Genomic DNA, 11,827 nt, shown 5'->3' with positions numbered 1-11,827 from the left:
GTTAGAAAATTCAGTTTTCATTATGAAGGGAGACAGGAAACAATGGGAGGTTCAGCCCGACTTCTGTGGGGGCAAAGCTATATAAATTAGGGCTTGTCAGCTTGGAAGAGAAGCAACCGAGTTTTATAAAGTCATGAATGACAAAGAGAAGCTGAATAGAGAATGACTAATCGTTCTGTCTTTCTCAGAAAGCCAGAACTAAGGGACACCCAATTAAATTACTAGGCAGCAGATTTAAAGTAGATAATAGGAAGTAGTTTTTATTACAATACATAATGAAATTGCAGTGCTAATTGCCACAGGGTGTTGTAGACTCCTAATGTTTAAATGGTTTAAAAACGGGGCTCAGCAAATGTAATATTATTACACATTTGTGGCTATCAAAAATAAACGGTCCAGATGTCTGGATTTGACGACTTCTGAAAGCTGGAGAAAATCCCTCAATGTTTGTCTTGTTTCCGAGATATTGTCCTTACAAAGCTACTATCAGCCTTTGTTAAAGACAGAATACTGGATTAGATGGACTTCTGCTGGCATGGTAGTGGCTCTATTTTTATAAAACTACTTTCACAGTCATTTTTCAGACTGGAACTGCACTTTAAAATAATCTCACCAGACTTGGAGTTTACTGTCCGTGCCCTGACCTTATTGCAACACATCTTTTGTATAGCCCAGACTGGATTACTGCAATTAATTCTTTACTGGCTTGCCTGAAAGGCAGGTCCAGCCTGCAGCTATCGCAGCAGAAAGCAACAGGCTTATTAACAGAGAAGAGCAGATGGGATTTGTAGACTTCCTGCTTCTTTGTTCTCTCTGTTGGGAGTCTATCAGTAACTGTACTGATTCAGAAAATCCTACTATAGGATACCACGTAAGTAGCATCCTATAGTAGATCTCTGCTGATTTAGGTCATATAATTTCTCAGGTCCAGGAAAACAGGTTTCCATGGGCATGTTAGGATGCTTGTGGTTGGTGTTAAACACATTTTATCAATGCCTTAAAAAAAAAAAAAAAAATGGAATGGAACCATCAAGTCTTCATTGTGGTTTGTAAAGAGCTTATGAACTTGTGGGTTGATCAAACTCATCAGCTAGTGTTGAGAGACTGAATGGAGCTCATTAACAATTTATAGTAATGTCAATATTGGGAGGAGAAAAATTTGTGTTTAAAATCCCAAACAATTAGGTCAAATATTTTAATGACTATGGTGTTTAAACTGTCTTTGTAGAAGACGAGCGGGCCAGCATGAAGACTACGAGGTAGTGTGTTTGAGAACACACACTGTATCTGCCAGCATCTCTATGTGAAGCTACCTTGTTAGTGAAATTACATGTACCTTAAAATAACAAACACAACACAGCAAAATGGACTTTTACCATTTACTAGATCAACCCATCCAAGAAATGCCTGGAAAGAAGACAGGGTCTCTTATGTTGACTGTGAACAAGGTAGTTGAACCATGCACAAGTTTAAGCTGTTTTCTACCATACTACTGGATGGAAATTAGGCTCAAAGCAGACCCACTCAAGGAAGAGCCAACCTTCTGGACCATTTTTGGGGGGGACAAGATGTAATGAGCCTGATCCTGCCTCTGATCAATTGATCTGAACTGCCTGGAAAAGCTTTTGTACCCGTACTAAGGCACAATGCTCAGTCCTAAGTTTTTCTCCTTGGGAACTCGGCCCAAAAAAAGTGTTTGCAGGCAACATTTGTGTGGGCAGCACCAACAGTAGAAGGCAGTTGAAAATTTGCAACTACTTTTACTCGTAAGTGAGGACAAGCATTTCCATGGTGACTCATAAGATCCTGTGCCATGATGACACATGCTGTAGTGCGTCTCCAAATGTGTCTCCTGATGTATCTCCAAACTGGTGTCTGCATTAGATTTTCTTTTTTATTGATGAAATATCCTGACCTCACTGTCATGTTCATGTTCTGGCAATTGAAAAAAATCAGACACTCATTTCCTGGGTTTTTTTGCTGGCCAACTAAATAATTTTGCTTGCCTGGTTCAAAGAGGAAAAAGTAATTCTTCCATTTTGAATCTCTTCCGAGTATTTCCTCTGCCTTAATGCATTATCCAGCACTGACATTATCGTAAACTTCTTTTTGGCTTTTTTTCATTGTGTATTACCAATGTCTAATAAACTCTGTATTGCATATGCTGCCAATTATCTTTTTTTTTATCACTTTACAATCTTACTGGATTAGCATATACATTTCTAAGAATTAAGGCTAGTACCATTATTAGTGATAACAACCTGAGATGTATGCCTTTTGCCTGGGGCTAAGCACGTAGCAACTCAATTCTTCTTTTACTTATGGGAATAAAGATTACAGCTATCTGTAGTAGTGAAAACTGGATTATGTTACTCACTCTAATAATGCATGGCAGAATTGGGGCCAGGCGGTTTTTACCCTCTCAGCATTTTTCCACTTCTTTCTTCCAAAGAGACGGAAGAGACCAAACAAAAGTTTCGGATTAAGCACTATCTGGTTGCAATCTAGTACACTGGGGGCTACGTTTATTCTCCTCAGTGATAAAAGTTACATTATCTGGAAGTCAGTGCTTTGTGCTGTGCTGTAGCTTCCGTTCCAGCCATTCTTGTAGTACCAGTTGTTATTATTTGCCCTTGTGAGAATGCTTAAAAGACTGACAAACAATAGTGCTGTTGTTCTATGCACGTGCAGAAGAAAGTTTCCAGAGAGAAAACTGAGACAGCCTGGATGATTTCAAAGTTGACTTATGCCCTGAATGGAGAATTAGTGCCTGAACCTCCTTATGTAAGAAACCTGCAACGGTGATGAAGCACGGTGAAGACAGCAGTGGCTCATACTGCTACTCCTCTGCCCAAAGCTGATGCTGGAGAATTGGGTAGCGACCGACTGATAGCTATTATTAGCGGCTGGCTGAGCAACCTAACACACTTCCCAGAGATTTGCTCCCTATTTCATATCAGAGCTTCAGAGGCTTTGCGATGGTGACTTCAGAGGTTGTCCCCTGTAATTGTAGCTGGGGGAAACAAACCTGAAGAGGGCTGTGTGGTGGCTGAGCTGCCTTGGGCAACACTGACTCTGCCCACCTGCTGGGTGGGAGGAGGGGAAACAAGCAGTGGTTTCACAGAATCACAGAATGGTCAGGGTTGGAAGGGACCTCTGGAGATAAACTAGTCCAATCCCCCTGCCAGAGCAGGGACACTTACAGCAAGTTGCACAGGACGGCATCCAGGCTGGTTTTGAATGTCTCCAGAGTGGGAGGCTCCCCCACCTCTCTGGGCAGCCTGTTCCAGTGCTCTGCCACCCTCAAAGCAAAGAAGTTCCTCCTTATGTTTAGATGGAACTTCCTACGTTCAAGTTTGTGCCCTGTTACCTCTTGTCCTATCACTGGGCACCAGTGAAAAAATACTGGTCGCATCCTCCTGGCACCCTCTCTTTAAGTATTTATAAGCGTTGATAAGATCCTTAATCAGTCTTCTCGTCTCCACACTAAAAAGACCCAAGTCCCTCAGCCTTTCAGTACCGAGCAACGAAGGACAATGTAAAAACACAACCATGAGTGAACGTCGTTCATCCCTCTCTCAAGCAAAGACTTGAAGGTTACAAACCCATCTATCTAAGATATCTGGACCGTGTTAAAGCAAGACATTTCAATACAAGGGCACCTTTCATCTCAGGGGCTCTCCTATACATACGCAGTTATGTCATTACGCAGTTTTCTGCTACGCCTGGCTCAGTCCCCTTGCCTCGCCAGCAACGCATCAACATACGTCCCCTTCCTCGCTATGGAGCAAAACTCCTCGAACCACTGCGTTTCGACCCCAGGAACGCCGGCTTTTGCCTGAATTCGCCCCTTTCAAGCCCAACAAAGCCTCTAACTCGCCGTTCCCTATTCCCATTCCCATCACACTTGCAATCTGCATAATTACAGCCCCGGCACCACCAGGCTCTCATTACGCGCCTGCCGAGCCGAGCGGCGCCCTGGCCCGGACCCAACCCGCGGCTGGGGCGGGAGAGGCGGACGGACGGACGGGGGGGGGGGGGGGAACAGGAACACCACCTTTATTTAAAGCCCCCCCCCGCCACCCCCGGGGCTCCCCCGCCTCCCCCCTCCCACCACCCCCGGGGAGGACGGACGGTCGGTCGGGGGAGCCGCCGGGCGGCTCTTTGTTCCCGCCGTGTGCGTGGCTCTCCGGTTGCCGGAGTGGGAGGGGATCCCACCCTCCGCCTCCTCCTCCTCTTCGCCGCTGACGGGCGGTGTGAGAGCGGCGGCGGCCAAGCGCAGGGCCGGGTCCCCCCTCCCTCCCCCTCAGCGCGGCGGCCAACGGCGCTCCCGCCTCCCGCGGGGGCCGGGGCGCTGCCCTCCGGCGGCGCGGCGGAGCAGGTACCGGCGGCGGTGGTGGCCGCGGCGGCGGTTCCTCAGGATGGAGGCAGCCTTGCTGAAGCCGGCGATGATGGCGGAGGTGAAAGGCAGCGGCGCCGGCCCCGGCGTCAGCGCCGAGCTGGAGGTGAAGAAGCTTCAGGAGCTGGTGCGGAAGCTGGAGAAGCAAAACGAGCAGCTCCGCACCCGCGCCGCCGCCGCCGCCGCGGCCGCCGCGGTGGTCTCCGCCCGCCCGCCCAGCCCGCACCTGCTGCTGGCCCCGCCGCCGGCCTCCGCCGGGCTGCGCCCCGCCAGCCCTCCCTCGGTGGCGGGCGGCGGGGCAGCGCCGTGCATGCCCAGCCCGGTGCCCACCCTGCTGTGCGCCGCCGCCCTGGGCCCGCCGGAGCCCCTCGCCTATTTCAAGCCCTCGCCCCCCGCCGGCGGCGGTGGAGGGGGGCAAGAAGGCTGCGGCGGCCCGGCGGCGGCCGCCACGGTGCTGGACGAGGTGGCGGTGCTGGAGCTGGAGGAGGGCAGCTGCGGACAGGACGAGGATACGTGGTAGGTGCGGCTCGGGTCGGCTGTGCCCCCCTCTCCTTCCCCGGGCCCAGGGGTCTGTCCGTTCGGTGTTGTCGCCCCGTCCCCCGGTCCCCGGCCGGGCCGGCGGCGCCCGCCGCCTCCCTCAGCCCTCGCCCCGCGGGTGCTCTCTAGGCGCTGGTTAGCGTTAGCCCCCAAATCCGCTTGATCTCTCGGCCTGCTTAAACTTAAATCTGCCCTTTTTTTTTTTTGTTTGTTTTACCCCCGCTCCTAAAATGTGTCTCCAGTGCGGTTAAGCCTCCCGAGCGAAGGGGCCTGTGCGGGATGGGGCTGAGGTGGGGGCTGTACCCAGCCCCGGGGGTCGCCCCTTCGGCGGGGGAGAGGGGTGGTTTCGTGCTCCTTGTCTTCCCGGTGAGGAAAGCTCGTCTCCCTCTTAATTTGAGGTCTCAGCCTCGTTTCGGCCTCCTGTTTACATAAGGAATTAAAAATAGCGGGATTGTTGCGGGGAAGCCTTTATCTGAGCAGCGCTGCCTCCCCATCCTACAAGCGGCTGCCCGCTTGTCTCCCATCCTCAGGGATTTTGGGGAGGGCTTTTTGTCTTTTAGACGTCGATCTAAATGGTCCATCGTGTATCTTAAGCGTCCCCCCCCGAGCTCCAAAAGGCACGGGTTGGGTGCGGGTAAATTGAATAAAGAGGAAATGAATAGGGAATGAGTAAGGCAGAAAATAAAATCGACCTAGAGGAACGATTATGCTCGCTTAAAAAGAGGTGGAAGGGGGAATTATGGGCTGAAGATAGAAATAAACAAGCGAGCCTGGTCCCTCAGTCCCTCAAAACTTGTCTGGGCAATGTGGACGAACGTCGTAGGGCTACTGCTGGAGTACTATGGAAGTCATTGGGTGCCAAAGCATGTTAAACATAATTGATGCTCAGTTGGTTTAGTGTCAGTAATAAAATATATACCATCTCTATCTAAATAAGTATCTGTCAAAGCTTCAATGTAGTTTTTTATGCGGTTGGTTTTTTAAATCGAGCTGAAGTTTACATCAGCTGAGAATAAAATTGTATAATGCAGCTGAGGTGCATGTAAACATCCTTATTTTTGGTGGCAGAAGATGGCTTTAAAAATGAATCCAAATATTATAAATATTTTGAATGACAGTTTTGTGTAATTTGTGGTACAAATAATACTGTGCTGCGGTTTCAGAAAATTGCTTTTGAGAATCATCAGCAAATTGTATGGAAATTTTTGTCAGTGTGTTGTTCCATTGTGTGTACTGTTAGTCTGCACAGGGCTGTTTTGGGGTTGTCGATCTGGACTTGAATCGAATTTCACATTGGTCCTAACTTTCCTTTGCATTATGGAATTTCAGATTTGTTTGATCCCATACTGTTAAACAAAATGTCTTCCCTGTTTACATTTCGGGGCGGTAGAAAGGCATCATTATTTTATGTGCCTTAGTAAAATTTCCTATTTGATTTGCCCTCTGGTAGCAATCCTAAGTGCATTTTGGGGGCCAAAACTTACCTGCATGTCACACACACATATGTGTCTACAGGAAGAATTTGGTAACAGGGATTTGTTAACAGCTTTATTCCACTAAGAGTGAGTTGGTTTAGCTGTTGAACTTTTAGTTCAAGGCTAAATCTCTGTTGCTGTCCATGAAAGGTCCGCTGTGTGATGGCAGCTGCTTGGAGCTTTTTTGTAATGTCAGTCTTCAAAGCAAACTGCTATCTGGAAAGCTGAAGACCAGTACATATCCTAGTTGTTGATTAGTAATTTTAGGCTTTAAATACCTTTGCTTTTTTTTTTTTTTAACTGGAGTTAGAAAGAAACATAGAATTAGCATCCTTGCAGACAAGTCAAACCTTTTTTTGCTGTTCAGCTTTTTTACACAAATGCCTGATCACTTCATCAGTCAGATATTTAGCTCTCGAAGCACTTACGCAGGTTAACAGGAAAGCTGAAAGCTTCTTTTTCTGTTTCGTTTTTCTCAGTGACATTTTTTTAAATGTGTAGTGAGGCACTGCAGGAAGTCAGGGGAAATGAGTCCTCTTCTCAGAGAAATTCAATAGTTGATCTCTGCTGGGGTTGCCAGGAGAGATAGCAATCACAGTTGAGGATATTTATTCCTTGTGAGCTGGATAGAGTGCTGATTGACTTCTCTGGGGGGAAAAAAAAAATGAGCAGATATGGGAGAACAGTTGCTCTTGGGGGCACTTGGGTAGCTGTTGAGCCAAAACCCTGAAGGTGAAAGGCTGCTACCTGTTAGTGGTCCCCTGAGGAGCTCAGTCTTTTTTTTCTTTTTTTTTTTTTTTTTTGTTTTGCTTTTTGCACCCCCTGCGTGCAGGCCAGATTCCTTTGCAGCCAATAGAGTCTTTTGCTGGTGCCTGAGAATGTGCCTCTGACTGTCTACAGCCCCATCGATCAGAAGTGGTTGGGCCAAGGAGCTGCGAGCCATCTCTAGCAGCCAAAAACAGTTCCCTTCCCAGGAGATCTGCACTCTCCCAGGTGAACCGTTGTCTGCTTCTGTCCCCTAATCTGCAAAGGCGACAGCAGCAACGCAGATCCCATCTTCAAGAATGTCCCTGTGAAATCAGCTTTGATACCTGGCTTCCTACTGTGCTTGACCATCTGATTAGTTGCCTACTCTTGTCTGAGAACAACACGAATACACTAGCTATCCTTACTTTTTTTTTTTTTTTTCCCTTCCTGCTGGAATTGGATATTGAAATTGGATTTTTACTGTTTCTTGGCAAGTGTTTTCTAATCTTTAAAAATCTGACTTGTACAACATTTGGTTCATCTGGGAGAAGATAACATATATGCAAATTAAATTACAATCAGCACTCTGACATGATTAAATTGTTACAGGTAAAAGAGTGAAATAGACAACAATGAAATTGTGATTTAAATATAAAATCAAATACTGTGTTTATCTAATGTCCAGTAGAGATAAACAGAAAAGGGAAAGCTGATAGCATTTTTGACTTGAGAAATCTACTTCAACTTTGTTTTGATGTGCCAGAGCTGTAGAGTTCATATTTTGCCACCTACTTTTCTGAGAACTAGTGTAAAACTCTTTTACTTCGGTCTATCTTTTGTTATTAGAATACCATATTGTAGGGCTTTGCACTGTAACAAATTATTAGTTTGCAGGAAAGTGAGAATACAAAACTAAACTTTTAAGTATTGCATATCTTGCTGATCCGTGTGTGTATTTTGGTTAAGGTTGTACGTCTTGCCTACCAAGACTCTTGTTCCTCAAGAGAAATCACTGAGTCCTCTGCAGTGGTGCAGGCGTATTCTGGATCATCCAAGTCCTGAGATAGAGGCTGCAAAACGTTCCCTATGCTTTAGATTGGAACAAGGTAATCTTACTCTTTGAATTTCTCTACTAGTAAGTTGGAATTTTTGGTCTGGCATTTCACTTGTTTGGTGTTTTTTCACAATTTAGCAAGCTTTACAAATGGCAGACATGCATTTTTTTTCCTGTGTATGCAAGTCTTCCTCCACTACGTAAATGCTTACAATTGTTTGTGTTTTTTTTTTTCTGATTGTGCATTTTTTAATGTGTTGTCCTTCTTTGTTATCCTTTTCTTTCCCTGCATAGCTCATGATTTTTAAACTTGGCAGTTTTCATCCATTGCTTAAAATAGTGATTACCTCTTGGCAGGAAAACTTTGATGCTAACTTTACTATTGATATCTCTATTGAGATTTGAAAAACAGTGCTTTTGGTTTCTTGTAAAGCCAAAATTATCACAGCGCTATAAATTTCTAAAGGCATATTTGTCCACATGTAACATAGTATCAGGACTTTGTTAACTATTGGACAGACAAAGAAGAGCTATAATTTGATTGCTAGCACTGCTTTGTTGGGCTTTTGGTAGTCTCGAGTACTGGGATCAATCTGATGGCTGTTCAGTGCCAGTGAACTTGTAGAGTTATGTCTGGGTGTGCTGAATTTTGTTCTAAAATAAACATCAGCCAGCATTATCTTTAATTTTTTTACCATCTAGGGTCCAATTAAGATTATAGTAAGTGTTGTTGAAGATGATTAAGGTAGGATATCATCTTAAGGCTTCTAACTCACTAGGAAAGAAGCAGTGAATGAACAGTATAGGAAGACAACAGGAGAAGGAAATAAAGCTAATGACAATATGAGCATATGGTTGTATAAGCTAGCTACAGCTGTCATTAAGAGAGATTGAGCCTGTTCCTGTATGCTTTGGAGGGTGTGGGTAGTTGTGGATTAGTTTTACCCAAAATCAGGTGTTTAACTGAATCAGTCTCTGATCAGTCTCAGCATCTGTTTCTTTACATTGACTGTAGATGATCCTACAATGGTTATTGTCCTAGCAATATTCAGTTGAGCTCATTTGCCTAAAGTTAGGTGGGCCAAACTGAGGTTCCTGTGTTGGTAGGCATCCCACCTAGCTTTAGGGTGGAATTTGGCTCACCATTTGGACACCTGAGTTCAGGTGTCTGTAGTGTAAGCTGGGTGTCCATGCTTGACAGTCAGTGGGAATCTTGTCCAGAGAGTCAGAGAGGAATTTGGGAAGCTGCCCATGTGATGAGGTGTAGGTGTTCACCTTAGGATGGAGTCAGTAGCTCTCTGGAGTCCACTGACAGTCATGGGTGCTTGGCACTCCAATCCGGTCACCTGAAGGTATGTCTGTGTGGTGTAGGGTGTCCCAGTCTGGAGCTCCATTTAGATTACCCCACACAGGCATCTAGTGCCATTTGAGATGGTCTCACTTAGCCTGACTGACCTCCAGCTTCCACTCAGGACGGATACAGACCTTCCGTAGGTCCTGTGCCATATCTGCCATTCTTTTGATGACATCTTGGCCTCACATGGGCACCTCAGATGGGCCAGCGCATGTAGGTATGGGCAACTGAATCAAGTCTATAATGTCATATAGAAACAAGTCAGAGGAATGCATGACCTATTTTTCCCTTACAAGGTAGTATTTAAATTTAATAGGCAATAAAGACATTAGAAAGGCAAATTTATTGTTTCAAATTTAAATCACTGGTTATCAGTTCGATCTCTGTGCAGAAGTCGCAGCGAGTGACGTATGTCACAGGGTTATGTTGACAGTGAGTCGCTTTGATCCATATGTTCTACTGGTGGTGATGGGTTCATGAATTTTGTGGTCTCTGTAGAAAGTTTCTGAGAAATTATGTGCTATGTGTAAAACCCATTATGGGAGCAGTATGTTCAAGGAGGGAATGGATTTGTTTCTACTGTAGCTAAAATTGTTGTAATTAATAATTCAGTTAGACTTGATTAAATCTCGTATTTCTAAAGATTTTATCACCTATACCTTTACAAGTAATACATAATAAGCAAATGTTCTGTTTCTTGCCCTAACTATGTAGAAGTTGGTTTCACAATATTTATTTCTTCCTCAGTTTTGAAACCAGGTGTGAGATTTTTGTAAGAATATAATAATTCTGTTTTAAAGTATAACAGAATTGCTGTAATCTGACTTTCCTGGGTTTTGTTTTGCAGTCCACTCTATCAGTCGTTATGCATGTATAAATACGTACACATAATTTTATCCTAATTTTAAAAGTGACTCAGCAAGAATGGGGTGGTTCTTTCCTGGTACTAAAATTTCAAACTTTGTACTTGTAAGTTGAACAGCGTTTGCCCCTTTTTTAGCTGTATGCCTTGAAAGGGTGTTTTAGAGGGATTTTTGAAATCTTTTTGTGCCTCTTCTCCTTGGCACTGAGTCAACGGTAACATTGATGTACTTGAGAATTATTAAATGTGCAGTCAAAAAACATGTATAACGTACCAATCTGTGATTTCTGAAATGGCTTATAGGTAGGATTCGCTTAGTAATTTTTTTCCATGGTGCATTAATCAAAAATTAATGCAGTTCAGATTGTCATAGCTCTTTAGGCACTATAGTGTGCATAGAAATAAAAAGCAGTAAAAATTGATTTTTGTCTGCAAAGTCAGCATATCTGAATAAGTGCACACACAGAGAAGAACTGTGAGCCAAAAGAAGTAAAATTTTGCCAGGCTGTTTTTCTGAGTTTTAACTAATTCCTGTTCTCTTATTAGGATTTTTTAATCTGTGCTCATTTATTCCTGCTCATGTAATTTTTCCTTTATTACATTATATCCTGATTTTCATAAAAGTATTCATTTGTTGTCTGAAATATTCCATCATTAGGATAGCTCATAACAAGGCTAAAAGCCTTGTGAGAGACTTCTTGGGCGATAAAATAATACAATGACTACTTTCAGGCTGGAGAATCACTTGACTGATGCCATTTTGCTTTTCACCTTGTTGTGCTCACCGGCCTGTTCCTTTCCTTGTGAAAATGACTGGTTGAAGTATTTCACAGTGGAAGTAAGATTTCATCTTGGCATAAATCTTTAAGGCTATAAGCACAGTGGTGGTCTCCAGCAGGTGGTTCTTGTGTGAACCACTGCGAGAACTTGGACAAGCTTCTCAATGTTCCTGTGGTCTATCACTAAGTAGGTAAAGAGTGTATCTAGTCTATAATGAACCAGGCTTATTACAAGCCCTGTTTCTGTGGATTAAGCATGCTAGCTTTAAGGAGGATGAAAGTTAAATTAACCTCCAATGATAAGATCTTTGCTTGGAATTGTTCCTGTTTTCCATGAGCCATTCTAGTGTTGAGGTAGTATTTTTTGTGTGTGTTTTTTCCCTCTGTGACCTGAACTGGATCACTTCTTTCTTTTTTACTCTTCAATCATCTTGTTTGAAATTTTTCTGGTTTGTTTTGTTTATGGCAGTTCCCTGTGTATAGTAGGGTCAGTTTCCTCTCCCTTTAGTTTTTAATCCTGCTGTTTATTTTATTTTAGATTCATTCAAATCGATAGGGCCACATCACAATCTTAACTGTGACATGGAGCTGCTTCTATATTTTCTTGGTAATACTTGGAG

General features: G+C 44.2%; 1 protein-coding gene across 2 annotated transcripts in view; it reads left to right on the top strand.

Annotated features, from left to right (window-relative positions):
- Nucleotides 1-4,421: 4,421 nt before the first annotated feature.
- The window catches only part of SLAIN1 (SLAIN motif family member 1), a gene marked incomplete at both ends in the record, with an annotated part of 54,413 nt that continues 47,007 nt past the window's right edge, over nucleotides 4,422-11,827 (top strand). For both annotated transcript variants that reach the window (XM_082486120.1, XM_082486119.1), the window contains 2 exons: nucleotides 4,422-4,915; nucleotides 8,125-8,264. In XM_082486120.1, the coding sequence (XP_082342246.1) occupies nucleotides 4,422-4,915; nucleotides 8,125-8,264 (634 nt within the window). The remainder of the gene's footprint in view (nucleotides 4,916-8,124; nucleotides 8,265-11,827) is intronic.

Source organism: Vanellus vanellus, assembly GCF_965231255.1.
Source record: "Vanellus vanellus genome assembly, chromosome: 1".
Lineage (NCBI taxonomy): Eukaryota > Metazoa > Chordata > Aves > Charadriiformes > Charadriidae > Vanellus > Vanellus vanellus.
Note: the sequence above shows the minus strand (reverse complement) of the source record. Positions and strands in the feature narration are given on the sequence as shown.